The following is a 27,820-nucleotide window of genomic DNA, read 5'->3' as shown; positions in this document are numbered from 1 at the left end:
CCCCGCCGCCACTCACCTTCCCGCGCCAGGGGGCGCCAGCCCGCGGCCATTTGACCCCGCCGGGCCCCGCGCAAGTGTCCACACCTGTGAGATGGGGCGGAGTTGGGAGGATGAGTGACCCCACCCATGCGTGGGGAACGCACCGCCTCCTGGACTTCTTACCTCTAACTTGTCCCGGAGGACCCCTCACCCCCTTGGCTCCCCGCTGCCCCCCAGTCTTCCCCATCTCAGCCAAAGGCAACTCCATCCTCCGAGCTTCTCAGGCCCCAAACCTTAGAGTTATCCCCGGCTCTTCCCTCTCAAATCCGTCCGCAATCCCTGTCGGCTCTCCCTTGTGAAGATTTCCAGATTCTGATACCCACCCACCACCCCAGTGCAGCCATGCTCACCCAAACCTCCCTTACCTCCCTCAGCAGGCTCCTCGCCGGCTCCCCACTTCCCTGCCACCGTCAGGTCTCCACTCAGCAGCCAGACTGACCCTGTGAGCACATTAGCTGGGTCAAGACCCTCTGCTCAAACCTCCAATGGCTCCCTTCTCAGGCTAAAAACCAAAATCCCGCCCAGGTGGCGAGGCTCGGTGGTTGAGCAACGACTTATGAACCAGGAGGTCACGGTCGTGGGCCTGATCCCAGTGTGGGGTGTGTAGGAGGCAGCCGATCCGTGATTCTCTCTCATCACTGATGTTTCTCCCTCTCCCTCTTCCTCTCTGAACTCAATAAACATATATTTAAAAACAAACAAAAACACCAAAACCCCACAGTGGCCCACCAGGCCCACACGATCGGTGACTCTCTAACAGGGGTGGGCAAACTTTTTGACTCGAGGGCCACAATGGGTTCTTAAACTGGACTGGAGGGCTGGAACAAAAGCATGGATGGAGTGTTTGTGTGAACTAATATAAATTCAAAGTAAACATCATTACATAAAAGGGCACGGTCTTTTTTTTTTTTAGTTTTATTCATTTCAAACGGGCCGGATCCGGCCCGCGGGCTGTAGTTTGCCCATGGCTGCAACCTCTTGTAGCCCCGGCCCAAATACTCTCGCTGACCTTTCTGCAGCCAGGCTGCTCCCTGCTGCTCCTCAAGCTGGCCGTAGAGCCTTTCCATTTCCTGCTCCCTGGGACCCTTTGTCCCAGATGTCCCCTTTGTCCCTGGGCCACTCCCTCATCTCCTCCAAGCCTTACAGGTCACCTTCCCTGACCACCCTCTTCAACAGGACAGCCTCCCGCCCCCAGTACTCTCTGCATCTTTCCCTGACTTGCCTTTTCTCACGTACCATGTCATTCATTAATGTTGTTGTATATCTTTCTACACCCGGTAGAATGTAAGTCCCAGGAAGGCGGGACTTTTTATCTGTTTGTTTCACTGCTATATCCCCAGCTTCTAATTTTGTGCCTGGAACATAGGAAGCATTCATATTGTTGAGTGAAAGAGTGGATTAAATAAGTTACATTTGGCAGCCCTTTGTAATCTGCTCAATCCTAAGAAGCTGGTAGAAGTAGGATCTTCAGGGAGACAGGCAAACACACCATGGCTCACCGGTAATAATAATGATTTCCCCCTCGTTTTATTATAAAAATAACACAAATATAGGACAGAACATTCAAATGGAACAAAGGGCATGCAGTGGAGAGTGAGGCCTGCGGCTCCAGTCTCATTCCCCAGAGGGAAGCACCCTTGGAGTGTCTTCTGAATGATAATGTTTAAAATGTCAAAGCATAGGGTCCCAGAGCAGGCGCAAAAATAAGAATGTTTTCAACATAATAATAATGTTTTAGCCCGGCCAGCGTGGCTCAGTGGTTGAGTGTTGACCTGTGAACCAGGAGATCACGGTTCGATTCCCGGTTGGGGCACATGCACGGGTTGCAGGCTCGATCCCCAGTGTGGGGTGTGCAAGAGGCAGCCGATCAATGATTCTCTCTCATCATTGATGTTTCTCTCTCTCTCTCTCTCTCTCTCTCTCTCTCTCTCTCTCTCTTCCTCACCCTTCCTCTCTGACATCAATAAAAATATATTTAAAAAAATAAAAAATAAATAAAATAACAAAAAATAATGTTTTAAAATACAAAGACACAAAGAGAAGGCGGAGAGATTTCAGGATATTTCTGTCCACTCCTGGGCACAGCCACAGATACACAAACCCTGGGACAAAAGTGCCCCCACCAGCACCCTCACACAGGACCTTCAGGAAGGAAGCCGCATGTGCCAGATGACTTGATGGGCCACCTCCTTCACCTTCATTAAGTGATGGGCTGGGGAACCAAGGGCGGTGGGCAGTCTAGTGAGGCAGCATGATGGGGGGCGGGGGCGGGGGCGGGGAGGAGTATCTCCAGGTGACAGGAGGCCAGAATCCAGTCCCAGTTCAGTTAGTTCAGTTACTAATTAGCTCTGTGACCTGGGTCAGGTGCCCTAAGCCCTCTGAGTCTGTTTCCTCATCTGTATAATTGGTGACAAATGATATCCTGCCTTACTCAGCTGGTTTATGAAAGCACTTTACAAACACAAAATGCTATGCAAACGTAAGTCATCATTCAAGTCAACAAAATTGTTTTCATTATGGAAAATGCCAAGTGCACATTAACAGAGAGAGTATCAGAAGAGTACATGTCGTATGATCCCATCCTATATAATAAAACCCTAATATGCAAATCGACCAAACGGCAGAACAACCGGTTGCTATGACATGCACTGGCCACCAGGGGGCAGATGCTCAACGCAGGAGCTGCCCCCTGGTGGTCAGTGCACTCCCACAGGGGGAGTGCCACTCAGCCAGAAGCCGGGCTTGCTGCTCCTTAGTGATGCCTTGGAGGTAGGAGTGCTCGCCAGCCATGAGCTGGGCTTCTGGCTGAGCGGCACTCCCCCTGTAGGAGCGCACTGACCACCAGGGGTGGACATCCCTCAAGGGTTCCTGGACTGCAAAAGGGCACAGGCTGGGCTAAGGCCCCCCCCCCCAGTGCATTAATGTCATGCACCGGGCCTCTAGTTTAGTGTAAATGTCCAAAAAAGACATATGTATTTAGAGAGGCAGAAAGCAGACCAGTACCAGCTGGGGTGGGAATGGGCATTGACTAGTGGGCTCAATGAAACTTTCTAAGCATGATGGAAATGTTCTAAAGCTGGATTGTAGTGATGATTGCACAACTCTAGAAATTTACAGAATGTTATTACATTGTATACTTACAACTGGTGAATTTTATCAATATGTAAATTATACCCCAGGAAGCTGTTTTTAAAGAAGCAAAAATAAAGTATGGAAAATAATCAATAGTATAATAGGATTCAGCAATTATAAATTTATGGCCCATCTTGTTTCACCTACACCCATATCCATGAACAAGATTTGTTGTTGTTAACCCTCAACTGAGGATATTTTTTCCACTGACTTTTAGAGAGAGTGGAAGGGAGGGGCAGCGACAGAGAGAGAGAAACACACGGTGTGAGAGAGACGCATCGATTAGTTGCCTCCTGCGCCCACCTGACCCTGGATCGAGCCTGCAACCCAGGTACGTGCTCTTGACCGAAATCAAACCCGAGACCCTTCAGTCCTTAGGCCAACGCTCTAACCACTGAGCAACCAGCTAGGGCTCCATTAACAAGATTTTTAAAAAATGTTTAATTTATGATTTCAAGAGAGGAAGGGAGAGAGAAAGAGAGAGACATCAATTTGTTGTTCCACTTTATTCATTGGTTGCTGCTTGTATGTGCCCTGACTGGGGATCGAACCCACAACCTTGGCATATTGGGATGATCGATGCTCTAACCAACTGAGCACCCGGCCAGGGCCCTTAACAAGAGCTTTTAACGTGATCAAATATCCCATGAGGGTTCAAATCTCCAGTTGTTTAGAAATGTTAGACATGTTTGCTTACAATTTATTTGTTTAAAAGCAGGAGTCACATGAAGTCCACATATTGTGATGGATGGACGTCTTTTGAGTGTTTTAACCGACATGTCCTGCGGCAGAACCTCTCCTCTCCCCTCATTTGTCCTCCAGTTTCCCCCGGTCTGGAGGGGGCTGGTTATACGTCCCTGTGGTCTCATTAAAGTGCTCCTCTGTCCTTTCGACTGAAGTTGGACCTAGAGGTGCAATATTGGGCAAGACTGCTCCACAGGTGGTGGCGTGCACTCCCCTCATGGGGCACAGTGTCTGGTTGTCTCTCTTTTTTGATGCTAGCAACTCAATGCCTAGATCCATCCATCATTCATTCAGGGGACATAACAATAAAAATATTTTTATTATAAAGTAAAACCCACCAGCTGAAAACCACTGTAAAGCAAATACATTGAGACAAACGCTCTTGCAATCACCACTTGTATTAAGAAATAGATCTTCAGCCACCCAGTGGTTTCCATCTGTGCCATCTCAATCACAGTCCCCTTGCACCCTCCAAAAATCACCACTGTGCTTACTTTAATTGTAAGGATAAACATGGACACACATTGCCCGGCCTGTGTGGCTCAGTGGTTGACCATCGACCTTTGATTCCCAGTCAGGGCACATGCCCAGGCTGTGCGCTCGATTCCAGTGGGAGGCGTGCAGGAGTCAGCGGAGCAATGATTCTCTCTCATCATTGATGTGTCTGTCTCTCTCTCCCTCTCTCTACCTCTCTCTGAAATAAATAAAAACGTATTTTTTAAAAAATAGACACAGCCCTAGCCAGTTTGGCTCAGTGGATTAGAACGTCAGACCATGGACTGAAGGGTCGTGGGTTCGATTTTGGTCAAGGGCATGTACCTCTGGGCACGTGTGGGAGGCAACCAATCGATGTGTCTGTCTCACATCGATGTTTCTCTCTCTCTCTCCCACCCTGTCTCCCTCCCTCCCTCTCTCCCTTCCACTCTCTAAAAGAAAAAAAATCAGTGGGAAAATATCCTCCGGTGAGGATTAACAGCAACAACACCAAAGAAGAAGTTTTTGAAAAATGGACACAAATCAACTTCCTCATGCTTCTTTATAACCCAAATGTGCATCTCTGCACATATGGTTTAACCTTACTCATGTTTTAATGTGTCTTTTAACAGTGTTGGGGAGACATCTTTAAAAATATGTTTTTATTGAGAGAGAAACATCCATGTGAGAGAGAAACATCCATGGCTCCCTCCTGCTCACCCCCTAATGGGGACCGCGCCCTAACCTGGGCTTGTGACCTGACCGGGAATCGACCTGGTCACCTTGTGGTGCAGGGGACGACACTCAACCACCTGAGCCACACCCGCCGGCCAGGGGACCCGTATTCAAAAGCATTCTTTTGTGTAGGACACTCGGTAGGCACTAAAGGAGCTGTAACAAGGAGGAAAGAGAGTCTGAGGCTCTAGCCTCCGTTTGGCTTTGGGAAGGGCCAGCCTTAGCTCGAGGATGGGAGAATCAAATCATGTCAGGCAGCGACGTGCAGAGGGCCGAGCGACGCAAAGAAGACAGGAACCCAGCACGCGGAGGACCCTTCCAGTTTAGCCTCACACGCTGTCTCCTGCACACCCAGATCAAACATCTGCTTCTGGCCACCAAGGAGGAGCAGGGACCAGATTTACCCTCCTGTGTTTTTGTTAGTTTCTTTCAAGTGTGATTTTCCTTTCTCATTTATGTTGCCGAGGAAATAGAGATGACAATCTCTGCCTGAATGTATACTACTAGAGGCCCGGTGCACGAGGTCCATGTACTGGGGGGGTGGGGGGTTCCTCAGTCCGGCCTGTGCCCTCTCGCAGTCTGGGACCCCTCACTCCTTACTGGCCGCCTGCAGCGGAGGCGGGAGAGGCTCCCGCCACCACGCCACCACCGCTGTGCTTGCCAGCCATGAGCCCGGCTTCCGGCTGAGCAGTGCTCCCACAGGCCAGAAGCTGGCTCCCTGCTCCCTAGCACTGCTACCGCCCGGCTTCTGGCTGAGTAGCACTTCCCCTGTGGGAGCGCACTGACCACCATGGGGCAGCTCCTGCATTGAGCGTCTGCCCCCTGGTGGTCAGTGTGCATCATAGCGACCGGTTGTTCCGCTGTGCGGTCGATTTGCCTATTAGGCTTTTATTATATAGGATACCCACCTTACTTGGGTATATTCTTAGTCCGATTTCCTCCCCACCCCAGTTGCTAGGGTGTTTCCTTGCTAGTGACACCCAGTTGCTAGGGTGTTTCCTTGCTAGTGACACTACTTCTGATGGAAATTTTGTGGAAGGGAAACATCTCAGCTCCTAGGTCGTTCTTCTGTGTCAGCATCTGTGGAGACCAAAACAGAGCCTTTGTGCTCCATTTCAGATTTTCTTGTGATAATTATTAATTTAAAAATGTATTACAAAATATGTCAAGTGTGAGAAAACTATGGAGAAAAGCATGCCAAATATCCTTGTGTCTACTTCCCAGGTTTATAAAATCTTAAAATTTTGTTATACCTACTTCAGATCTATCTACATATATTAGAATATCTATTATAAATATACTAGAGGCCCAGTGCATGAAATTCGTGCACTGGTAGGGTCCCTAGCGGTTGCCAGCTGCTGGCTGCTGGCTGCCAGCGGGTACTCCCTCCCTTCCCCTGGCCAGCCCTGCCCCCTGGTCAAACTGCCGGACAACTCCTGGTCGAGGGGACAATTTGCATACTATGCTTTTATTATATAGGGTTATCTATGAGGTATATGTATTATCTAGTTTGCATATAATAGTATGAATATGATATCTATGTATAATAGATATCCATGTATATAATAGATCATATAGTACCTAAAATAGATATAATAGATACACTATAACAGATAATATATATTATCTGTATATGATAGTCTATACACACATATACTAGTACATTAGACCAAGCTTGTTATATTTTTATTTTTCAAATCTTCTATATCCTTATTGTTTTTAGGGGATGCCCATTTTTTATCAATTACTGCGGTAATTTTGTTAAAATCTCCCTTTGACAGTAGATTTTAAAATTTTTCCTTGTAATTTTACCCATTTTTATTTATATTTTGAGACTGCCATGAGTACAAGCTTAGAACTGTTATGTGTTCTTGGTGGTATACTTTCTATCCTTATTATGTGATTCACTTTTTTTCTAATAAATTCCTTTGGACTTACATGTTTTTACATCTTTAGTTTCAGCCTTTCCATAGTATGAGTGTGTCTTTAATAGGCAGCTTATTGTACCTGCATTTTTTGTTGTTGTTAATCCTCACCCAAGGATATTTTTCCATTGATTTTTAGAGAGAGTGTTTGTGGGGAGACAGAGAGAGAGAATGTGAGAGAGGCTCATCGATTGGTTGCCTCTGTCTGCAACCGAGGTACATGCCCTTGACTGGAATCGAACCTGAGACCCTTCAGTCTGTGGGCTGGCGCTCTATCCACTGAGCCAAACTGGCTACGGCTTATTATACCTGCATTTTTAAAAAGCTGATGCTCTATTAATCAATGAATTTTATCCATTTATATTTGTGATTAATTCCACACTTGGATTTTTTCCTATTCTCCTCTTTTGTGCTATACCTTTACCATGGTTTTTCCTTGCTCCTTTTTTTGTTTCTCAGCTTTTTCTTATGTGGATTTAAAAAAATTGAGATATAGTTGACATATAACCTTGTATCAGTTTTAGCTGTACAACATAATGACTGGGTATTTGTATATATTGCAGAATGATCACCACAATAAGTCTAGTTAACATCCATCACCACATGTAGTTACACATTATTTTTTCTTGTGATGAGAACTTTTAAGATTTACTCTCTTAGCAACTTTCAAATAAATAACATAGTATTATTACTATAGTCACCACACTGTACATTACACCCCAGGACTGCTTACTTTATAACTAGAAGTTTACTACCTTTTGCCCACATTCACCCATTTCACCCACCCCAACCCCCTGCCTCTGGCAACCACCAACCCATTCTCTGTATCATGAATTTGTTGTTTTTAGAATTCACATATAAGTGATATGATACAATATTTGTTTTTCTGTGTCTGATTTACTTCACTTAGCATAATGCCCTTAAGGTCCCTCCATGTTGTCTCAACTGGCAAGATATTCTTCTTTTATTGGCTGAATAATATATTTTCTTTGCCCATTCATCCATCAATGAACACGAAGGTTATCTTCACATTTTGGCTATTGCAGACAATGCTGCAATGAACATGCGGGTGCACATATCTTTTCAGGACAGTGACTTCATTTCCTCTGGATAACTGTCCAGATGAGGTATTGCTGGGGCATATAATAGTTCTATTGTAATTTTGAAGGGATCTCCGTGCTGTTTTCCATTACACTAATGGCTACACTAATTTACAGTCCTACCCACAGTGCACCAGGACTCCCTTTTCTCTGCATCCTCACTGACACTTGTTTCTTCTGTTTTTGCTAGTAGCCCTTCTGACAGGTGGGAGGTGATTCCTCACGGTGGTTCTTTTTTTTTTTTTAATATATTTTATTTATTTTTTACAGAGAGGAAGGGAGAGGGATAGAGAGTTAGAAACATCAATGAAAGAGAAACATCGATCAGCTGCCTTTTGCACACCCCCCACTGGGGATGTGCCCACAACCAAGGTACATGCCCTTGACCGGAATCGAACCTGGCACCCCTCAGTCCGCATGCCGATGATCTATCCACTGAGCCAAACAGGTTAGGGCTCACTGTGGTTCTGATGTGCCTTTCCCTGATGATTAGTGATGTTGAGCATCTTTCCATGAGCCTGTTGGTCATTTGTATGTCTTCTTTGGAAAAATGTCTATTTCAGACCCTCTGTTCATTTTATTTATTTATTTTTATCCTTGCCTGAGGATATGTTTATGGATTTTAGAGAGGGAGGAAGAGAGAGGGAAAGAAAGAGAGAGAGAGAGAAACATCGATGTGAGAGAGAAACATCGATCGGTTGCCTCCTGTACACACCCAGCCAGGGATCAAACCCAAAGCCTAGGTATGTGCCCTGACCAGGAATTTAACCCCCAAACTTTTGGTGCATGGGACAATGCTCCAACCCACTGAGCCACCGGGCCAGGCTCCGCTGCTCATGCTGATGTTGTGAGCCTTGCTGTAAACCTCCCCATGTTTAATAACCAAAATCCTGGCCGGAGTACATGAAACAATGACGTCTGAACATTGGCCAGCAGCAGCACCGGACAGTAACCCTGGGAACCCTGAAAACAAGCCCGGTGAGCTCCGCGTGGCCCCGCGTGTGGCCTGCGGGGTGTCCGGGTGCAGGCAGGAGGAACGCAGGCTGAGCCTGGCTGTCTCCTCCAGCTGAGGAGGGGGAGTGGGGGGTCCTGGGAGGCCAAGGCAGCTGGTCTGCAGGACAGAGCCCAGGACAGGAGGGAAAGCTCTGGAATCTCCAGAGGGTTTCCCGTGACAGTCAGCTGAGGCCTGATCAGCACACAGGTGTGAGGAAACTCTCCAAAGTGGGGAAAGAACCATCTAAAACTGTGGTTCTCAACCTGGGCTGCACATTAGAATCACCTGGGAATCTTTTAAAAATCCTGATTTCTGGGCCGCATCCTCTGGAAATTCTGTTTCTTTGTTACTAATGTTGTGGCCCCACACCATAACAAAGACACAGAATTTCCGGAGGATGAGGCCCGGAAATCAGGATTTTAAAAAGATTCCCAGGTGATTCTAATGTGCAGCCAAGGTTGAGAACCGCTGCTCTGAAAGGAGCAGAGCAGACGGCCTCGGCGCTCACTCAAGCATGGGAATAGTGGCCGTTCCCTCCAGCTGACTGGGAGCCCTCACCATCCGCCAGGCATTGGGTAAACTGTCCCGGGGGTTTGCTTCAGGGGCGGGGAAAATTAGCCTTAGATTAGAGGCTGCTCTGGTCCCACCTGACAAACACTTAAAAAGTTAGTTTTGGAAAGATCAAACCATTTGTAAGTAAATAAACTGCATCCCAGAATAGAGTTCAAGAATATTTAGTGAAACAGAAAAATATCCAGGGTCCAGCAAGGTAAAATTCACAGTATTTGGCATCAATTAAAAATTTACAGTTTGGAAAGGAGCAGGAAAATATGACCCAGAGTGAGAAGAAAAATTAAAACTAATGCAGAGCCTGGCCGGCATGGCTTGGTGGTTGATTCCCAGTCAGGGCATGGTCAGGGCACATGCCTGGGTTGCAGGCTCGCTCCCCAGTGGGGGGCGTGCAGGAGGCGGTGGATCCATGGTTCTCTCTCATCATTGATGTTTCTTCTCTCTCTCCCTCTCTCTTCCTCTCTGAAATCAATAAAAATATTTAAAAAAACGAATGCAGAAATTACTCAGATAATAAAATTAGTAAAAAAGTGCATGAAGCCGAGGCCGGTTTGGCTCAGTGGATAGAGCGTCAGCCTGCGGAATGAAAGGTCCCAGGTTCGACTCCGGTCAAGGGCATGTACCTGGGTTGCGGGCACATCCCCAGTGGGAGATGTGCAGGAGGCAGCTTATCGATGTTTCTCTCTCATCGATGTTTCTAACTCTCTATTTCTCTCCCTTCCTCTCTGTAAAAAATCAATAAAATATATTTTTAAAAAAAGTGCATGAAAAGAGTTGTTATAATTACTCAATATGTTGAAGAAGTTAGAAGAAAAACTGAAGATTTCAAAATGGAAGATTTTAAAAGACCCAGATTGAACTTTTAGAGATGTAAGCTACAATGAAAATACAGGGGATGAGGTTATTACCAGATCAGGCACCGGAAAAGAAGAGATTAATAAACTTGAATACAGAGCAGTAGAAACTATCAGAAACGAACACAGTGAGTAAAAAGACAGGGCGGGGGAGAGAAAATGAAAAGAAAAAAGAAATAATGGCTGAAAATGTTTCAAACTTGATGAAAACTGTAAATCCACAGATACAATAAGCTCAACAAACCCCAAGCTCAAGAAAAATGAATCAAATTACAGCAAGACACTCCTAATGAAATAGCTTAAAACCAGTGATTAAGAGAAAATCTGAAAAGTAGTCAGAAGAGAAAAAGACACATTACATAGAGAGAACCAAAGATAAGGGCAACTGGAGACTTCTCATCAGAAACAATGCAAGCCGGAAGGCAGTAGAGCAACACTTTTAAGTCCTGAAACAAATGGTCAACCTAGAGTTCTAACCCAATACTCAGATCAGACTGGGTCTTATTGCTGCTCAGAATTCTTCAGTGATTTCTGGTCGGAAGGACTGATGGCCGTGGGCACGGCCTCTGAGACAGAGGTGGCCGTGCAGCGGGCTTACAGGTAAGTGCTCCGGGGACCAGCCTCTGTGGAGGAGTGAAGAAAGCAGCGCTGGGCGGAGGAAGCGGGGCTTCGATGCAGTCTCAACAGAAGCCTCAGCGGACCCTCAGGAGTTTTGAAAATGGATGTCCCTCCAGAGCTGTCCCGAGCGGAGGAAAGGGTGGAGGCCTTTGCACTCACAGGCTGATCGGTGATCAGGTCTGGGATGCCCCAGGGAGGGCGCGTGGTCTTGGATGAAGCATCTTCCTAGGCCAGCGGTTCTCAACCTTCCTCATGCCGCGGCCCTTTAATACGGTTCCTCATGTTGTGGTGACCCCCAACCATAACATTGTTTTCATTGCTACTTCATAACTGTAATGTTGCTGCTGTTATGAATCGTCATGTAAAGATCTGATATGCAGGATGTATTTTCATTGTTACAAATTGAACATAATTAAAGCATAGTGATTAATCACGAAAACAATATGTAATTATATATGTGTTTTCCGATGGTCTTAGGCGACCCCTGTGAAAGGGTCGTTCAATCCCCCAAAGAGGTCGCGACCCACAGGTTGAGAACCGCTGTCCTAAGCCAAGGGACCTTCCCAGAGAGGGAACCAGCCTGGGAATGGCGACCTGGACTCGGAAGGGGCCTCTGGATGACACCACACCACCCACTACACTTTCAAAAACCAGGTGGCGAAAATCCAGTCTTAGCACAGCACTAAAGGCCCTTCCTGGTCTTGCATGTGCCTCGCCTGCCCCCTCAGGCTCTCCTCCCAGCTGGAAGTCTCTCCCACCCTCCGCCATGGCCCCTTCTAATCCTTCAGATGACAGTGGAATGCACCTCCTCTGAGATGCCTCCTCTGACCCGTCTTGCAGACTCAATGGCACTTCCTGCCAGCAGAGTGGCCAGGAGTATGGGCTCTGGAGCCGGGGTTTGGATCCCAGCTCTGCCACTTGCCAGCTGTGTAGCCTAAGGCAAGTGCTCAAAGCTCTGTACCTTAGTTTCTTCATCTATGAAATGGGCACAGCATCAGTACAGCTACCTCAAAGGGTTGTTATGAGAATTAAATGAATTAAATGTGTACAGTCAGCATAGTGGCAGGAGTAAATAGCTGCTGCTATTGTTGGTGGTGTTGGTGAAGGCGCTCAGTATGCATTTATCCGAGGCATGAGGATGGAAGGAAGGATCTGAGAGAGACAATGTGCAAAGCGTGTTCAGTGAATGCTGAGCAACCCAATCTGTCAGAAGGACAGCCATAGCCTCTGTGGGGCCTTGGTGGGGGAGAGAGAATGCTTAATGTCTCAGCGAAGAGTGTGCATTTATTTGGTGAGCAGTCAGAGACGACGGCGGAGTTTGTCAGCAGATGGGAGAAAGGGCCAAAAAGAGAGCCAGCCAGGGTGAGCCAGGAGGTAAGGTGCATATGTGGGGAGGTGGGTTATAGGTGAGGGCTGGGTAGAAGGAAGGGGGTGGGGACGTATGGCCGGGGCGGGGAAGTGAGCTTAGAGGAAAGTCACATGAGCGAATGGAGGATGGAGTGAGGGGATGGGCTGAGGCTGATGGGGACCGGCGGGGAGTGACAGGGACGTGCTGGGAGCGCAGGGGTAAAGGCTGATGGAGACAGGTGAGGCGTCTGGGACAGGTAAGGAGTGAGCGGGCCCCGCTGGGGGGTGGGGATCAAGTGAACGGTTGAGACCGTGAGGAGAGCCTAGGAGCCAGAGCAGGACCACGCGCGCGAGAGTCCCCGCGCTGCCGGAGGAGAGCGCGGGGCAGAATGTGATGTCAGAGCCGGGGCGGTGATGTCAGAGCCAGGGCGGCGGGGCGGTGATGTCAGGGCTGGTGCTGATGCTGGCGGCGCAGTGCATTGTGGGCAGCTCCCCGCTCTGCCGCTGCCACCGCTGTCGCCCGGGGAGGATCGGGGCCGGCCGGGCCGGGATGGTCCCGGTCCGGAGGCCGCCGCCGCCGCCGCCGCCGCCGCGGGAGGGAGCGGGCCGCCCAGCGCCGCCCTGAGCCGCCCCCGCCCCCGCGCCGCCCCGGTCCCGGGGGATGCGCCGCCCCGAGCCGCTGCCTCCGCCGCCGCAGCCTCAGCCGCAGCGGGGACCGAGCAGGTGAGGCGGGCGGGCCGGGCGGGGGTCGGGGCGGGGCTCCTTCCGGGGACTCGCGGGCCGCGGGCCTGGCTCCCCTCCCAGCGCAGCCTTCCCAGCGCCCCCTCCCTGCGCCGTCTCCGCCCGCCGAGCTGGGACGCCGGCCTACGCCGCCTGGGCCGCATCCGAGGCCTGGACCAGCCCCTGCCCCGGCCACTGGCCACCCTCTCCCGCCCGCCGGCCGGGGCTTTGCTCCTCACTGCGACCTCTGCCCCGTCTCCACGGCTCCATCTGCGGCCCCCGGACCAGTCGCTCCCGCTGCCTCCATAACCTCGCTCCCTTGCCCTGCCCTCCACTCCTGCCACCCGCCTTCTTACCAACTTCCTCACCCCCTCAGCTGCGCCCAGAACCCCTCGCAGGGTCCCGTGGCTGCTCCTGCCATCATGCCCTCTCACCTGTCTCTATTCTACCCAACCCCCTCCTCTGGTCCTGCCACTCCTGGTCCCCTCCATTCCCCTCTGTTCCTCCCACACATCTCCTCACCGATCTCCATCAGCCCTCACTGGTCTCCGCTGCCTCTCCTTCCCCGGGCTCCCGGGTTCCCACACATGCTTGGCGCACACCTTGCACAGCCGCACAGCAACACCTACATTCACATACCATGAGCTCCCAACCACTCAGACCTCGCTCTCCTCACCAGCCCCACACTCTCAGACATGCGCTCTGACACATGTCCGTAGAAACCTCCTCTGAGAGCCGCGCCCACTCACACCCATGCCTCCACGCACCCCACGGGTCCTGAGGGGGCAGTGATGGGGCAGCCAACTTACTCGTGTTCGTGTCACCCAATCCCAGCCTGAGTTGAGTGTAGTCCTCTGAGGCAGGGAGTGGGAAGGATGGTGAGTAGGGAGAAGCAGGGACCCCTCATTTGTCCTCCTGTGTCCACTCTTCCTTTGCCACCTCATCTGTTCCTTCTGGGCTTGCCCATCCATACATGGGAGCAGGACCTAAACTTCCCCCATCAATCTATGGACTCCACCATCACAGGACTGCGAGGCCCACCAGAGGTCACCCTGTCAACTCCTCAAGGATCCCTCCCTACTGGTCAACGGGTCCTTTCATCTTGTCTTCAACCTGCCTCCTCCACGTGTATTCCAGACCCCCACCTTCCCACCCTCCTCCCAACCCTCACTCCCCTGCATCCTGCCCTGCAAGTTCCTGCCCCATGTGCCACTTGGCAGGAGGGCAGAGGCCTGTTTGATATTAGTTCTGATACCTGCAGTTGTGTGGACTGGAGGGAACAGTCAGCCGAGTCACTCGAAGAAAGACAGAAAAGGAGTGACAGCGCCCTCCCCATGAAGATCCCTTCTCCACCTGTCCCTCATGGCACACCATGACCCGTCGGAGGCTGTCTCCAGGCTGTCAGCATTCCATGCTGCTCCCCGCCCCCATCAGGATGGCTAGACACAGCAGCCCTGGGGCATTACCCCATCCCAAGGCAAGACAGGTCTATGGAGTTCCCACCCCACCCACAGACATCTTAGGCACTTCCCCTCTTCACCCAACCCCAACCCCAGGCAGAGTGACTTCCTTCCATCTGCGATGCCAGGTCATTGTGAGGGCAGAGCGGTGCGCTTATAAACAGTGCAGGGGGGAGAAAGGAAGAAAAGACCCTGGTTCCGCTCCTGGACTGGGCTGGCAGAGATCTCAAGTTCTCTCTTCTGGCTCCCTGCCTACACGTGCATATCACACAGAGACACAACACACACACAAGCACACACAGACGTGGATGTACAGGCATAGACACAAAGACACACACACACACACACACACACACAGGAACGCAAAAGGATAAAGGGGGACAAATACATGGTGATGGAAGATGACTTGACTTTGGGTGGTGGGCCCAATGCAATATGCAGGACGTGTATCATAGAAATGTACACTTGAAACCAATATGATCTTATTAACCAATGTCACCCAAATAAATTTAATAAAAGACACACAATACATACATGCACACACACACTCACACAGAGGGATACATGCACAGATACACACGCAGACACACATGCACACCCTTGCATTTCCCTGGGTAACACTGGCTGGCTCCCAGCCCTCACAGTTGGGACATGCTCCCTGATACCCAGCTTGTACCTGTTCTAATGCAACAGGAGCTGTGTTCTTTCCTGGTCCCTGGGCAGACACAGAAAGGTGTGGTCAAAGGCTCTCTCACCCCACGCCCCCCAGACCTGCTCCTACCTGTGTCTCATTTGTTAGGCTGCTTCCCTGCAGTCCCCAATTCCCCCCAATTCAACCTGCCTCTCTCCCTCTGAGGGGCCTGATCGCTGCTGTCCCTTTAAAGTCCATGTCTTGGGTCCATTGCCTTGTGTTCACCTCCTCACTCCCATCCTTGCACGCAGGCACACTGCATCCTCCTCACTCAGCACCAGGCTCGAGGGGCTGCTAGGTGTCTCCTCAGTCTCTGATGGTCACATCTCCCCTGGTGGGTTCACAGGTAGAGAACCCACGCTGTCACTCTGCTGTGTGTCCCCATGGGTCACCCCTTCGCCAGCAGTTCTCCCCTTTCAATAGCCTCGGTTGCACCTCTCCCTGGCATGTTGTGGCACAGGGAAGGGGTGGGTGCCAGGGGCCACAGGTGGAGTCATCAGATGGGTCCTTCTCGGCCTAGGTCTCCCCAGTACAAGCCTGGGACCCAGGCTGGTGTGCTCCTTGGTAGGCAGTCTCCCCCACATCCGCTAGCCTACGTCTCTTTGGGAAACACTTCCCCCACAGCCTGCTCACAATCATTGTCCTCTCCTTTTCCCATCCGTGTGTGTTGCTGGTTCTCACATCTCTAGTTTGTAGTTTGTATCTCCTTCTCCTCTGACCTCCACGGCTGCTCCCCCCAGCAACCCCTGGAGCATCTGCCTGGTGGGCCTGGGAAGGATGGGGCTCCCCTTCATCTCTGCAAGGTGGTCCTTGGTCCTCTCCACTCACAGCCCCTCCGCACTCCCCCAGGTAGATGGCCCCCCCAGGGCAGGCCCTGCGGACACCCCTCCCTCCGGCTGGCGGATGCAGGGCCTAGCGGCTGCTCCTAAGGACGAAACCAACATGAGTGGGGGAGGGGAGCAGGCCGACATCCTGCCGGCCAACTACGTGGTCAAGGATCGCTGGAAGGTGGTGAGTGAGTGACCGGCGGGTCCGAGGGAGGGGCGGGCGAGGAGGGGAGGAGGGGATCCGGAGACCAGTGAGAACGGGTGCCTTCAGCGCACCAACCTAATGAGGGAGGTGCCCCTGAACTCGTGTGCATAGTGCTTGCAGGTCCTTATTTTTGCCTGCACTTGTGGACACTCGCTTTCTCCCAGTGCCTCGCTCCAGCCCCGCCCTCTCTCACCCCTTTCCCGCTAGGTCACGCCGGTCCGTCCCAGCCTGGAACAACTCCTGGCTGGAAGTCTGAGCTGGAGCTGCAGAGCTCAGCGGGGGCGGAGGGAGGGTGGGGGAGGGGGCTCTTTCTCTGCCGGACCTTGGAGAAGGGCAGCGAGTGAGCATGTGTCCCTCCGCTTCCGCAGAGGATGGAAAGGCTTGGGTTCCGGGAAAGAGGCCCCGCAGCCTGCTCCCACCGCACCCGCACTCCCTCCATCTTCTCCATCCACCCTCCTCCCCTCACTGGTTCCTGCGGCAGGTGCAACACGCCGAGACTCCATCTCCCAGCGTGCCTTGCTCCCCCAGCCCAGGACTTCAGGCTGCTCAGCCTGCTGGGAGTTGTAGTCCAAGCCAGCCTCCGGCGCGGGGGCGGGGGGCTGGATGGGAGGGGGGCACTTGAAGGTTAGGGAAATGGCAATGTCTGGGGAACAGGACCTACTATAAACCAATCCCTGTCCCACCCCCACCCCCACCCCCGTCTTTCCGTCACATAAGAGCTTCTGCTGGCCTCTTATCATTGTGGGGGCAGGCTGCTGTGCCCTGGATTGCGGGGTGACAGTCTGTGAACTGTGGGTCTGCACCTGGGTGGGGAGCCAGGAGGAAGAGAGGGAAAGCGGTACAGGTCAGGTCTATACTGAGCCTCTCTCTTTCGGTGTGTGTGTGTGTGTGTGTGTGTGTGTGTGTGTGTGTTGGGAGAGGTTCAACTAGGTTAGGGGTTGAGAGGAGAGTGGGGCCTGGGTGCAGGTGGGTCTCCATGGCAACAACCACTCCGCTGGGCAGGTCCCTTAGAGGCCAGGGATAGGGGCAAAGGTGGCAGCCTTGTCAGGGACGTGTCTGGCGGGGGTCGCACTGGAGGGGCTGGAAAGCTGCAGGTAGGGGCTGGCTGTGTCCCCAAGGGGACTTCCTGAGAGGGAGAGTGACAAGACAGAGATGGGGGCGGAGGAGCCAGGGCAGTAATCAAAGGAATGAGGTCTGGTACAAGGAGGAGTGTTACCGGAGCTTCTTGTGCCGGCAGATTGGAGGCAGACGGACATTTGCACTGAAGAGGTGAGAAAAAGATGGTGTTCCTGAGTTCGGGTTATAACTTTCTTGTGTTTCTTTGAGAGGAAGTGGGAGATGAGTGGGAGAGAAGTGACAAGAGGGAGTTAGGGAAAGGGGCATGCATGCAGTCTTTGCCAGCTTACCTCTCTTTACTGCTCACTTCCTCCCTGGCCCCTGGACAACTAGCCATGGTGGGTGCCAGACGCTTCCCCTCGGCCATCTCCCCGTGAGGGATGGGACAGAGACGTGAGGCAGACCTCAGGAACCAGGAACAAGTTGCCAGAGACAGGCTGCAGCCAGGAGACAATAAGGGCCAGTGACACTAGATGGAGTATTTACAAATAATAACGCTGTATTCTTCTTGAGGCAGGGTTCTCAGAAGTAGAATCACAAACAACAATAGTAACAAAAACTTAGCATTTGTATTGAGCATTTACTATTGCCAGGGGCTGTGAAAAATGTAGACAGTGTTAGCCCAGTGTCACAGGTGTGGGGACAGAGGCACAGGGATTCCTTAACTTGTCCAGTCACCTTGACCGGTCGGTAGAAGCAGGTCTGTCTGAATGCTGGGCCAACACTAACGCTTTCCAAGAATCAGCCCATCCAAGAATCAGGACCATAGAGCTGATGGGTCTTTGTGACCAATTCTAGCCCAAGAGGAGGAAACGTGGAACCTCCGAAAATTGAAGAAACTGACCGCAGGTCACCCAGAGCTGGGCCGAGAAACCAGGCTTCCTTTTTCCGATGTGGATGCTGGTCCTGTTGTGTTAGATTTCTCCCCCAGTGTAGGGAGGCCCTTTGGCAGGGCAGGGGGTGTGAATAGGGTCTGGTGAAGGGAGTTTGAGAGAATATTCCTGTTACTGGGCTGTGGGCGGGGCTGCATTCTGGCTTTCCTGGGCCCCTTCCTCAATCATAAATGACTAAAAATTGTATTTTATGACTGCACTGGCATAAAGAGGAATACATCAGTATTACATATTTAAATTTTCTTTTTCACCTAAACGTGAATTTCTCTCTCCTTCTGATTTTAAAAGAAACGGACACATTTTCACTGTCTCCTGAAAGTATTATGGGCCTAGACACTGTGCCTGCTGTGGCCCATGGGTAAGGGCCCAGGGAGGAGGGGTGTTGGGTGAGTGGGTGGGTGACGATGCCCGGATCCCCACCCCAGGGAGGTGCTGTAAAGAGTGGGTGAGGGGTGGTAAGAAGGGGACTAAGGAAGGAACAATAGACTCTGGAAATGAGTGTGGTAGAGAAATACTAGTAACCTTGGGCACCCTGGGAAATTGGGGAGCCGGTGTCAGAAATGTCTTGGCTGCCCCGAACCCTCCTTACCACCCCCAGCAAGGATTGCGGAGCCTGGAAGATCTGAGCTTGAGTCTCAGCCCCAACACTTTTAACCCCAGTGTGATCCACTGTTCCTGTAGCGTCGTTGTTCAGAGAGTGGGTTCTGCATCACATTGCCTGGGTTTGAATGTCACCGGCTTTGCTACTTCCTAGCCCTGTGACCTGGGGCCAGGTGCTGACCTCTGTGCAGAACGGCGACTCCTGTGACTCCTCACCTGTGCTGTTGGGACCCTTTGGGGACGAGCTGAGATGACGTCTGTGAGTCTGGAGCGCAGAACCGAGAGGTGGTGGTTGTTCCACCCCCTCGCCCTTTCCTCCATGCTCACACACAGCAAACCACAAAGGCATCCAGACAATACTGAAATCTCCCCTGCGTTTAAAGTTCCCCAGGGAAGGCGTGCCGTTGCTTCCCGGAGTCTGCACCTATCCCTCCTGGTTCTGAAATTCTCCTAGAAGTTGGACCTTCAACTTTTGTCTCAAGTAGAGAGGGACTCTGGTTTCTCACTGTTCTTCCCCCCTCTCTCTTCCTGCCTCCTTCCTGGGCACAAGAGTCTCCAAGATCCCATCCGGCCTTCCACTTGTCTCCTAGATCTCCCTTCATCCTTCTCTTTCTAGAGAGGTTTCAGCTGTCACCTGCGGGGTGCTCCCAGTGCTCACAGCCCTGCCGGCTTCTTCCCTTCATTCCCACTGAATAAATACTGGGGGGTGGGGAGGGGGGGAGGGCTTAGTGGTGCAGGAGGCTCAGAGCCAGTTACAGGCTGGCGGATCGGAGCCCTCCATCCAATCATTAGCAGCTGTGGCTGAGTTATTAGCCATCAGGATGCAAATAAAGGCGCTAGAGGGCAGGCCACCTGCCAGGGGCAGGCTCCCCAGGAGGTGAGAATTGAGCTGTCCATCTTTCTTCAACCAAAGAACTCAGCACCTTCTCCCTTGTCCCCCCATCAGTGCCAGCAGCACCCTCACTCTCCAACACCCCTGGGCCTCTGACTTGGCATGACTTTCATCCCTCCCACAACTCAGCTTTGTCATCTCCGAGGCTGATCCTTCCTCCACCACAGTTCTCTGTCCTTCCTCACTACCTGCCCTGGGAGGAGGAGGAGGAGGAGCTGGGAGGTTAGCGCTGCACTGCACTGGCCCTGGGGATAAGCAGACTCACTCCAACCCGCCTTTCCCACATGCGGCCGTGTCCCCTGCCCCAAAGAGGAGGCCCACCCTGCGTTTGGGCACCTGCAGGGAGGGGCCTGGGGCGGGGTGTGAGCTTCAGAGCAGGAATGGTCTCCTTCAGACCTTTCCTGGTCTCCTCCCCAAATACTCCCCACCCAATACCCTGGTCACACCGTTTCGGATTCTGCTCACCCCTTGGGCGGGGGGGGGGGGGGGTCGTCTGCCCTGAAGCTGGGAGGTTCTGGAAATTGGTTTTCCTTCTGGAAGTTGCTCAGTCTAGGCAGCGGATTGGGGGGCATGATGTCGATTGTCTGTCCAGAGGAGAAAAGATTCATGACAGCCGATTACCTCCTCAGAATCCGCGTGACCATGGCTCCATGTCTCTATGAAGTCACACGTCTCATACCCTTTCCCACTGCCCACTGACATCTGGGTGTGTGTGTGTGTGTGTGTGTGTGTCCACCATGGCTGAGCTGTCTGTCTCCAGCACTAGGAGAGGGGGTGGGGGCCCTGGTGGGTGGGGCAAGGAGGGAGACATGAGGTCCTCCCCTTCAAGGATGGCCCCCGCCCCCATCAGTGCAGGGGACCACCCAGCAGTGGTTGGGATGAGGAGCTGCTCAGCCCGATCCCTGTGTCCCCCGCCCCCCTCACTGTCTCTGTAGCTGAAAAAGATTGGAGGTGGGGGCTTTGGTGAGATCTATGAGGCCATGGACCTGCTGACCAGAGAGAACGTGGCCCTCAAGGTGGAGTCAGCCCAGCAGCCCAAGCAGGTCCTCAAGATGGAGGTGGCCGTGCTCAAAAAGCTGCAAGGTACAGGCCTAGGGCAGGAGGATGGGCGGGGGAGCTGATGGAGCCAGGGGCCAGGAGAGGTGATGGAGCCAGGGGCCGGGAGAGGTGATGGGCTGAGAGGCTGGGGAGGTGTAGTGTGGTGGAGGGAAGAGGGGACCAGAGTGTCAGAGCGACGATGGGACTAAGGGCAGGGGGACCAGGAATCCAGAATACACTGGGAGCCCACCTGCGGGTGGAAGTGAGAAGGGGTGGGAATTGGGAGCCGCCTGTCTGTGTCCTCAGGGAAAGACCATGTGTGCCGGTTCATTGGCTGCGGCCGGAACGAGAAGTTTAACTACGTGGTGATGCAGCTCCAGGTGAGTCCACGTGGCCCACGCATCCTCCCTCCAGTCACCCAGGGGCGTGAGCTGCCACTCCTGTGGGGGCAGTGGGGAAGGGAGACTGCAGCCCCGGGAGAAGGGGGAGTGGGCACAGCCTGGGGGGGGGGCGAGGCTTGGCAGAGTGCCCAGTGATGGTGGGTGGCCCAGTGGTGGTGGGTGGGGTGGCCCAGTGGTGGTGGGTGGGGTGGCCCAGTGGTGGTGGGTGGCCCAGTGGTCGTGGTGGGTGGCCGCTGAGCAAGGCTGCCCCCCGCCCCCAGGGCCGGAACTTGGCAGATCTGCGCCGCAGCCAGCCGCGGGGCACCTTCACGCTGAGCACCACGCTGCGGCTGGGCAAGCAGATCCTGGAGTCCATCGAGGCCATCCACTCCGTGGGCTTCCTGCACCGAGACATCAAGCCGGTGAGGGCTGCCCTGCCCCACACCCTCCCTCTCGGGGCCCCTGGCTTCTCCATCCCAGGCCCCACCTCTGCCTCTTACCTGCCTCGCAGGAGCACAGCCCTGTCCGCCCCGGGCCATGCCCGTGCCCTCTTCTGTACTTCTCTCCCTTTCCTTCGCCCCCGACCTGAAGAGTCCTTGAACTAGAAAGGTGAAGGGCGGGGAAGCACGGGGGCACTGAGGGACGGGGACCAGGGTCTTTGTCAAGAACTCCAAGTAGCTAAGTGTGTGACATCTTGGCTCTTGGCTGAGAAGAGTGCCATTCTTAAGGGGTGAAAGCGGGGGCTCGGAAAGGGTGGTTGAATGGCCCAAGGTCACAGAGCAAGAGCACTGTAGGTGCCAGGCTCCTTAGTTAGACTAAGCCTCCCTGTCCTACTGGGGAGTCCCAGGGATTTAGAGGCAGGCAGACCTTGTTTCAGCCGTCAGCTCAGCCATCAGTGGCCCCCTATGCTCCTCAACCTTCATTTTCCCCATCGCTAAAACGGGGAGAATCCCACCGGCCCCTCAGATGAGGCGCTGTGCCGGCTGCAGGCTGGTGTTTTACTCTTGTGTGAGGGTATGTGGGCTGAGGGTCCCTCACCCTGTTTCCCGGAGCCCCGGGAGGTGAGCCAGGTAGGGGCGGAGCCCAGCTCACACTGCTGTCTTCCTGCAGTCCAACTTTGCCATGGGCCGGCTGCCGTCCACCTACAGGAAGTGCTACATGCTGGACTTCGGGCTGGCCCGGCAATACACCAACACCACGGGGGACGTTCGGCCCGTGAGTACCGCCTCACAGCCGTCCTGGCCTCCTGGGGACCTCACCCGGCTTCCCTGTCGCCGCCTGACCAGGCCCGGCTCGTGTTGGGTACCAGCAGCTCGCCACTCTGGGTCCACACCTGGCCATCCCCTCGCTCCCTCAGCCTGGGCTCTGGATGGCTGCCACACCCACACTCTGCGATCTGTGTGCCCCCTCTGGTCAAGGACGGACATGGGCAGGAGGCAGGGTTAGGACTGAGGTTGGAGTGTCAGGTTTGCTCCTGGCCAGGCCAAGGTGATGGGAGGGGGGATGCCTGGGGAGGCAGTCAGGGCTCCTGTAGGCAGAGGCGGGCGTGGTGAGCAGGGCTGGGCAGGGCCAAGGTCGGGGCAGCAGGCGAGGTTCCTGATGGTGTTCTCTCCGCTGCAGCCTAGGAACGTGGCCGGGTTTCGAGGGACTGTTCGGTACGCCTCGGTCAACGCCCACAAGAACCGGGTGAGTGACAGAGCCAGGCCTGAGGGGCGTCGGGCATAAGGTCGGGGCAGAGTGTGCTGCTGGGGGAGAGGGTGGGTGGGCAGCTCTGCAGGTGCGGAGAGAAGGATGGGGCAGGGGCTGGAGCCTGCCATTCCAGCGACCCCGATTGGAGGATGGTTCTGCCTGCGACTTCCCCTTCTTCCTTGTTTGTGGGGCTCCTCTCCTCTCTGTTCCCAGCACCAATCTCTGTGGGGTGAGAAAGCATATAGAAGTTTTTAAAAAACATATATGTTTTTATTGATTTCAGAGAGGAAGGGGGAGGGAGAGAGAGAGAGAAACATCCATGATGAGAGAGAATCATCGATCGGCTGCCTCCTGCACGCCCCCCACTGGGGATCAAGCCTGAAACCTGGGCATGTGAAACCTGGACCAGGAATTGAACCGTGACCTCCTGGTTCATGGGTCGACACTCAACCACTGAGCCACCCTAGCCGGGCAGCACACACAGAAGGTTTTTTTTTTTTTTTTTAATAAATTTTTATTGACTTTTTACAGAGAGGAAGGGGAAGGAATAGAGAGTTAGAAACATTGATGAGAGAGAAACATCGATCAGCTGCCTCCTGCACACCTCCTACTGGTGATGTGCCCACCCCCAAGGTACATGCCCTTGACCGGAATCGAACCCGGGACCCCTCAGTCCGCAGGCCGATGCTCTATCCACTGAGCCAAACCGGTTAGGGCCACACAGAAGTTTTGACTGTGATTCTCTGTGTGCTGGCCGATCGGGGAGAGAGCCACGGCTTCAGGGAGACCTCAGTTGTGCCCATAGACGCCTGGGTGTCAGGCCTCCTTGACTGAGGTGCCTCAGTGCAGGGTCAGCCGCTGCTCCCAGGGAAGGACCTGAGGGCTGTGGGTGACCCCCCATCTCTCCACCCCCAGGAGATGGGCCGCCACGATGACCTGTGGTCCCTCTTCTACATGTTGGTGGAGTTTGCAGTGGGGCAGCTGCCCTGGAGGAAGATCAAGGACAAGGTGAGGCCTGCGCAGCTGGGTCTGAGGCGGCGGGTGGGGGTGGGGCAGCTGGGGCTCCAGCTCCCTGTGCCTCTCGCCTCCAGGAGCAGGTAGGGATGATCAAGGAGAAGTATGAGCACCGGATGCTGCTGAAGCACATGCCCTCTGAGTTCCACCTGTTCCTGGACCACATCGCCAGCCTCGACTACTTCACCAAGCCTGATTACCAGGTGGGGGAGCCTGCCACCCGCCTGCGTCCCCGGACACCTCTCTGTGGGCGACCACGGCCAGCAGCACCCTCCTGCCGAGGCCCGCGCCCCTGCCGGCGTGGCCCTGACCGTCTTCCCCTGGTCCTCCAACTGCACGAAACTGTTTTGCACTCTCATGAACAGTAGGCATAGCTAAGATTTATCAAGAGCTTACCCTGTTTTCCGTGCTTTTCATGCATTAATTTATTTAAGTTTTAAAACAAGGCTTTGGTGATAATTGTGTGTTCCTTATGTCATTGTTTCAGCATTCAACAATTAAGCCAAGCGCTTTCAAGCACTTTACACCCAAACTCTGCAGGAGTCCAAGTGGGGTGACTGTGCCCATGTCACAAATGAGGAAACTGAGGCCTGGTAGCCTGGATAGGAGCAGGGCTGGCCTCAGGCACATCTGACTCCAAGTCCAGTGCTCTTTCCAAGGCGCCATCCTACACCCCTGTAGGACCCATGACCTTGATCAGAGAGTGGGGAAAACAGCTGAGCACAGAGCCCTGGTTGCTGGCAGAGATGCCACACCTGGGCAGTAGGAGGCCATACTGTCCCCCCCTTGCTCCCCCTGCCCCAGTTCTTAGCTCAGCCTCATGGGGTCCCCCAGACCAAACAGCTGAGAGCACACCCTGTGCTGGGCCCTGTGCTGGCGGCTACAGCGTAGAGTTGGCGGGTGGGTGTGAAGGTGGAGCCCATGCACTGTGCCCAACCAAGGGAGCTGTGTGGTGGGGGATCCAGGAAGGCCTCAGAGAGGAGAGCTGGGCGGGAGACATTGCAGCAGGAAGCTGCCCGTGCACACCCCTGACCCCAGGTGGTGGGTTGGGGAACTACAGTGGTTTGGAGCTGCTGTGGCTTCTGCTGAGATGCTGGAAGTAGCTGAGGATTCTGGAGCGGTAACAGGTCTCAGGGGCTTAAACCAACATGATAATTTGCATGCTGATCTGCATACTGTGTGCATGTTTTCACTCAAAAATCAATGTGCCCTTCTCCTTCCAATGCCTCCTCTTGGCCCTCCCTGCCCTGGAAGGCCCCTCTCCCCCCACTGCAATCCCAGCAACGCCCCTCCTCCCGGGAGCCCAGGGTCACCTCTCTGTCCTCCCGCCACCCCCGCCCCTGCAGCTGATCATGTCGGTGTTTGAGAACAGCATGAAGGAGAGGGGCATCGCGGAGAACGAGGCCTTCGACTGGGAGAAGGCTGGCACGGACGCGCTCCTGTCCACGAGCACCTCCACCCCGCCCCAGCAGAACACGCGGCAGACAGCAGCCATGTTCGGGTGAGTCTGGGAGGGGCGATGGCTGGGGGGGCCACATGGCCTCTGCCCAGAGCTGCCTGCTCTCTCCTCTTCCCACCTGGGCACACCTGGCCGTCTCTCCTATTCTTGGTGCTCAACAGCGGGGTTCAAATCCCAGGAAGTTCTGCCACATCAGCACCCTCAGTCGGGTGCGGCATTAGGGCCTCATTTGGGGCTGCTGACCTCAGGGGGGGCCAGGAAGCCCCAGTGAGACTGCGGAGCCCACAGTGTTATTTCTCCCGCTCACGGGTGTTCACTCGGGGAACATGTCGGAGGCCCGTCCCGCCCCCGGGGGTGCAGAGGTAAACCCTGAGGCTCCCAGTGGAGTCGAGGGTATTTGTAATGGTGGGAGCCATTTCAGCACCTGCGACAAGCACGAGGAGAAGGTGGCCACGTGAGAAGGGGCTCCCCACCAGCCCCAGGAGCGAGCCAGGGAGAGGCAGGCAGGGGCTCCGGGCATACCCGTGGGAAGGGGACTCCGCAGGACTTGTCAGCACGTTATGGTGCTCAGATCTATAAAGACGTCGCTCAGATGACTTCACAGTGATCCTTCTCTTAGACCCACTCCTGGACTAAAGCAAGCCAAGCAGCGAACGCAGTGGGAATCCGGCTGGGCCTGCCTGGGAAGCAGCTGGGTTCTCTCTCTCTTTCTCTCTCTTTTTATATATTTTTACTGATTTCAGAGATGAAGGGAGAGAGGGAGAGCGAGATAGAAACATCAATGATGAGAGAGAATCATTGGTTGGCTGCCTCCTGCAGGCCCCACACTGGGGATCGAGCCCGCAACCTGGGCTTGTGCCCTGAGCAGGAATCGAACCGTGACCTCCTGGTTCATAGGTTGACGCTTAACCACCGAGCCAGGCTGGCCGGACGGGATCTCTTAAACAGAGCGAGGTGGTGTTGTGCCCGTCGGTCCGGACAGCCCCATCTTACAACCCTCTGGCCTCAGAGGTTTTGTGAGCCGGGGTGGTGACGGGCCGAGGGCTACCCTCACCCCTGCGGGGGCCTCCCCTGTGCCCATGTCCATGCCCATCTGGCAGTGATCTCCAGGGCCGGTGCTGGCAGGAGAGGGCACCCATGCCAGCCTTGCCCATCACCCCTCCTGGCCTCTCCAGGGTGGTCAACGTGACGCCGGTGCCTGGAGACCTGCTCCGGGAGAACACGGAGGACGTGCTGCAGGGCGAGCACCTGAGTGACCAGGAGAACGCACCCCCAATCCTGCCTGGGCGGCTCCCGGAGGGGCTGGGCCCCGGCCCCCTCCTCGCCCCGCACCCCGGGGGCCCTGAAGCTGAAGTCTGGGAGGAGACAGATGTCAACAGGAACAAACTCCGGATCAACATCGGCAAAGTAACTGCAGCCAGGGGCAGGGCATGGCGGCCTTCCCAGCCCGCGGGCCCCTCCCCGTCCTCTGAGCGCCCTCTCCCCGCCACAGGCCTGCCCCCCATCTCAGGATCACTGCATCCTGGGGCTCCCCCTCCCTGTCTCCTTCACCCCGAGAAACCACCTGACCCGCAGCCGCCTTGCCAGCCCCGGCTCACGGACTCCCCTCTCCTGCAGACCCCCTGCATGGCGGAAGAGGAGCAGAACCGAGGGGTGGGGGTCCCCAGCTCTCCGGTGCGAGCCCCTCCAGACTCACCGACAACCCCAGTGCGTTCTCTGCGCTACCGGAGGGTCAACAGCCCGGAGTCGGAGAGGCTCTCCACTGCGGATGGGCGGGCGGAGCTACACGAGAGGAGGTGGGTCGGGGACCAGGGGCGGGTCCAGGGCACTGGCTCCCTCCGCCCAGGGCTGGGCTGGAGGAAAGGTCGGTTCAGGCAGAGGCGGGGGACTGAGTGCAGAGAGGCTGGTACCTGGTCTTCAGGACTCAGTCCGTGCCGGGCCCAGTGCTGGCGGTTGGAGCTCAGAGGAGCCGAGGTGGTGATGGCCAGCAGGGCCCGCGGGTCTGGCGGGTGGAGCGCTGTCCTGCCCTCCCGTGGCCCCGCGTAGGACCTCACCCCCCAGCAGGGCGGAGGCCTTCTCTGCTCCAGGAAGGGATGTCTCCCCCTGGCCCAGCTCCGGGGAGAGGGCCTTGCCACACCCAGTGCGCGGCCCCTCCTCCGGATTCTGCCCCAAACCACACCCCGCCTCTGGGCTGGGCACCGCGCTCCTCTGCCGTGTGGAGACCCGGACAGGGAGCTCCATTCCCGTTCCTGTGCGGACCGTCTTCAGGGAGCCGGCAGTCTCACGCTCACACTCACATGCTCA

General features: G+C 54.3%; 1 protein-coding gene across 2 annotated transcripts in view; it reads left to right on the top strand.

Moving 5' to 3' along the window:
- Positions 1–13,023: 13,023 nt before the first annotated feature.
- The window catches only part of TTBK1 (tau tubulin kinase 1), a 39,068-nt gene continuing 24,271 nt past the window's right edge, over positions 13,024–27,820 (top strand). Inside the window, exons 1-12 of one of the 2 annotated variants that reach the window (XM_059701616.1) lie at positions 13,024–13,255; positions 16,257–16,414; positions 20,872–21,019; positions 21,281–21,354; positions 21,636–21,776; positions 22,465–22,569; positions 22,975–23,040; positions 23,959–24,051; positions 24,135–24,260; positions 25,404–25,558; positions 26,692–26,923; positions 27,134–27,312. In XM_059701616.1, the coding sequence (XP_059557599.1) occupies positions 16,307–16,414; positions 20,872–21,019; positions 21,281–21,354; positions 21,636–21,776; positions 22,465–22,569; positions 22,975–23,040; positions 23,959–24,051; positions 24,135–24,260; positions 25,404–25,558; positions 26,692–26,923; positions 27,134–27,312 (1,427 nt within the window). In that variant the 5' untranslated portion in view covers positions 13,024–13,255; positions 16,257–16,306. Of the gene's footprint in view, positions 13,256–16,252; positions 16,415–20,871; positions 21,020–21,280; positions 21,355–21,635; positions 21,777–22,464; positions 22,570–22,974; positions 23,041–23,958; positions 24,052–24,134; positions 24,261–25,403; positions 25,559–26,691; positions 26,924–27,133; positions 27,313–27,820 lie in introns of both variants that reach the window. The other variant, XM_059701615.1, reaches the window with a different exon arrangement.

Source organism: Myotis daubentonii, chromosome 6 (genome assembly GCF_963259705.1).
Source record: "Myotis daubentonii chromosome 6, mMyoDau2.1, whole genome shotgun sequence".
Classification (NCBI taxonomy): domain Eukaryota; kingdom Metazoa; phylum Chordata; class Mammalia; order Chiroptera; family Vespertilionidae; genus Myotis; species Myotis daubentonii.
The sequence above is the reverse complement of the archived record's forward strand: the minus strand, read 5'-3'. Positions and strand labels throughout refer to the sequence as shown.